At 36.0% G+C, this 2,255-nt stretch overlaps 1 protein-coding gene and 1 long non-coding RNA gene across 6 annotated transcripts in view; one reads left to right on the top strand and one right to left on the bottom strand.

Annotated features, from left to right (window-relative positions):
* The window catches only part of LOC147817456 (uncharacterized), a 32,430-nt gene that overhangs the window by 22,776 nt on the left and 7,399 nt on the right, over window positions 1-2,255 (top strand). The gene's annotated exons all lie outside the window — the stretch shown is intronic.
* LOC111645715 (uncharacterized) overlaps window positions 1-2,255 on the bottom strand; it is a 69,432-nt gene that overhangs the window by 60,639 nt on the left and 6,538 nt on the right. The window contains exons 8-9 of one of the 5 annotated variants that reach the window (XM_087170646.1): window positions 869-931; window positions 8-468 (exon numbers count right to left, since the gene is read on the bottom strand). The exons of the other annotated variants lie outside the window; for them this stretch is intronic. Coding sequence (XP_087026772.1) covers window positions 377-468; window positions 869-931 — 155 coding nt within the window. The 3' untranslated portion in view covers window positions 8-376. Of the gene's footprint in view, window positions 1-7; window positions 469-868; window positions 932-2,255 lie in introns of those variants that run through there. 5 annotated transcript variants of the gene reach the window in all.

Here is a 2,255-nt window from a genome sequence, read left to right as displayed (position 1 = left end):
TATGCTCAGTGCAGCCAGCTAGTCTGGGTTTATGAAGAGGAACATGTGCATAAAGAATGAAGTCAAAGTGCAGTTAAACTTAAATCCATGTGTATGATAAAGTGAGAGAAGAGAGGGAAGGTAGCACACCTTTCACCTGTCTCATTATTTCTCTGTTCTTTAAAGAACAAAGTTATAATCAGACTACAGGTATCACACCTGAGGCCTGTTACACTAACAGTGACAACAAATCCAAAATAGTGATAGTTGAGAGGTGTGTTACCTTCCTGTGATGAGAGCAGCTTATCACATGAACACTAGTGAACAAAACTGATCTTAATTAAAGTCACTACAGTTTCTACATACTTTCATGGCACTTGATTTCTCACACTGATAGTCAACAGGAATACAACACAGACAGACCAATAAAAGTAAGTAAGAAATCACTCAGGTACTCACCAGGGGCTGTCTTCTTTTTCAGTGCAGACACTGAAGAGCAAACAGTGAATTAATAAACACAATTTAGTTTAGATTTCATTCTAAAGAATAGAACTCAATTGGATTTGTTAGTGAGAAAATCACAGGTTCTTGACATGGGGACTGTCAAAACATCCTTAAAGTTTTTAAAGTTTTTATTTGCTCCATCAGTTTCTCTTCTGCCCTCTCTGTATGCCTATCATTCATGCAGTCACAGCGGACAAGTATAAGGTTAAATTTCTTTCCCAGTGCGACTGTGGACAACAGTCAGCACTGGTCTGGTTTTTCTGAGATGGAGCGTCCTTTGAGCTGCTAAAGGCTCCAGCTTAACTCAGAACTTTTTGTGTTGTCACTGTAAATTCAGATCTTATTAAACAGCAGAACAGTTCTGACTCAGTTCAGTTAAACTCACCTTTAGCTTGCAGGACTCTAATGATTCGCCCGATGAGCCCTGTAGGTTTTTTATCAGCTTTCACTGTAAAGGACAGAAATATACAAATTTATTCTGTCTTTACCACTAAAGATGAGTAGGCACAAATGATTTAAATCCAAAATTGTTAATGATGCTGATCATTATCAGATTAACTTTATTTATTATTTCATGCAAAAAAATTATTTAATTAGAACAGTTTAAATACAATTTAGGGTTCATTTAATCCTTGAGAATTTATCTAAATAAGATTTAAGAGAGAACAAATCACAGTTTCTTTAATTTGGACTTGGAGCAATAACCTCCTGTCTTCCATCTTTAAATGAAATGAAATGTAAATTTATGAAACATTATGCAATACATATTTCAGTAAATGAACTGGTGCTTTAATTAGTCTATCAAATGCTTCAGTTAAAACACTGTAAATTCAGATCTTATTAAACATTAAGAAAAGTTCTGACTCAGTTCAGTTAAACTCACTGTCGGGTGGCTCAGTTATAGAGCGCTTGAGGTTCACTCCATAATCTTCCACTGTAAAGGACAGAAATATCCAAATTTATTCATTCATTAACATGGAAGATGAAAAGGCACAAATTATTTTAATTAAAAACTGTAAATGATGGCTGATTATGAGATTATTTATTTATTAGAATATTCATGCATGTGAAAAAGAAGAGCCTGTTTTATTTCTTTAATGTTTTGGGATCTTTTCTCCATGTTTTCTGATGGATATTCTGGTTGTGATCACTGCTGTTATGGAGTCTGATATTTCTATATAGCACCAAATATAAGTGTTATGCTCAGTGCAGCCAGCTAGTCTGGGTTTATGAAGAGGAACATGTGCAGAAAGAATGAAGTCAAAGTGCAGTTAAACTTAAATCCATGTGTATGATAAAGTGACAGAAGAGAGGGAAGGTAGCACACCTTTCACCTGTCTCATTATTTCTGTTCTTTAAAGAACAAAGTTATAATCAGACTACAGGTATCACACCTGAGGCCTGTTACACTAACAGTGACAACAAGTCAGGTATATTGTAATAATGGCGTCCTGAGCTGAGAATGACGTCACACCCTCTGTGTGTGTTGTAATCTGAGCTTCTCTGTTCTTGGCCTTGGAGCTCGGTCTGCTCCACGTGTGCATGAGAGTGAGATGGCAGAAGAGAGTATGAAGCGTTCAGGTCAAAGCATAAAGTGTTTAAAGTTTTTACCGTCCTCTCTTTGTGCCTCTGTTTTTCTTCTTCTTTTTTAAGTTGTATTTTTGGATGTTTTCACCTTTATTCAGATCGTACAACCTCTCTGTTTGTCAGTAGTGACGGCTACAGTAGCATTAGCTAAATTACTGTTACCTATATGATGAATTTGTTCAGCA

The sequence above is a fragment of the Seriola lalandi genome, unplaced genomic scaffold (assembly GCF_002814215.2).
Source record: "Seriola lalandi dorsalis isolate HSWRI2012SDOR001 ecotype SW California unplaced genomic scaffold, Sedor1 jcf7180002054955, whole genome shotgun sequence".
NCBI lineage: Eukaryota > Metazoa > Chordata > Actinopteri > Carangiformes > Carangidae > Seriola > Seriola lalandi.
The sequence above is the reverse complement of the archived record's forward strand: the minus strand, read 5'-3'. Positions and strand labels throughout refer to the sequence as shown.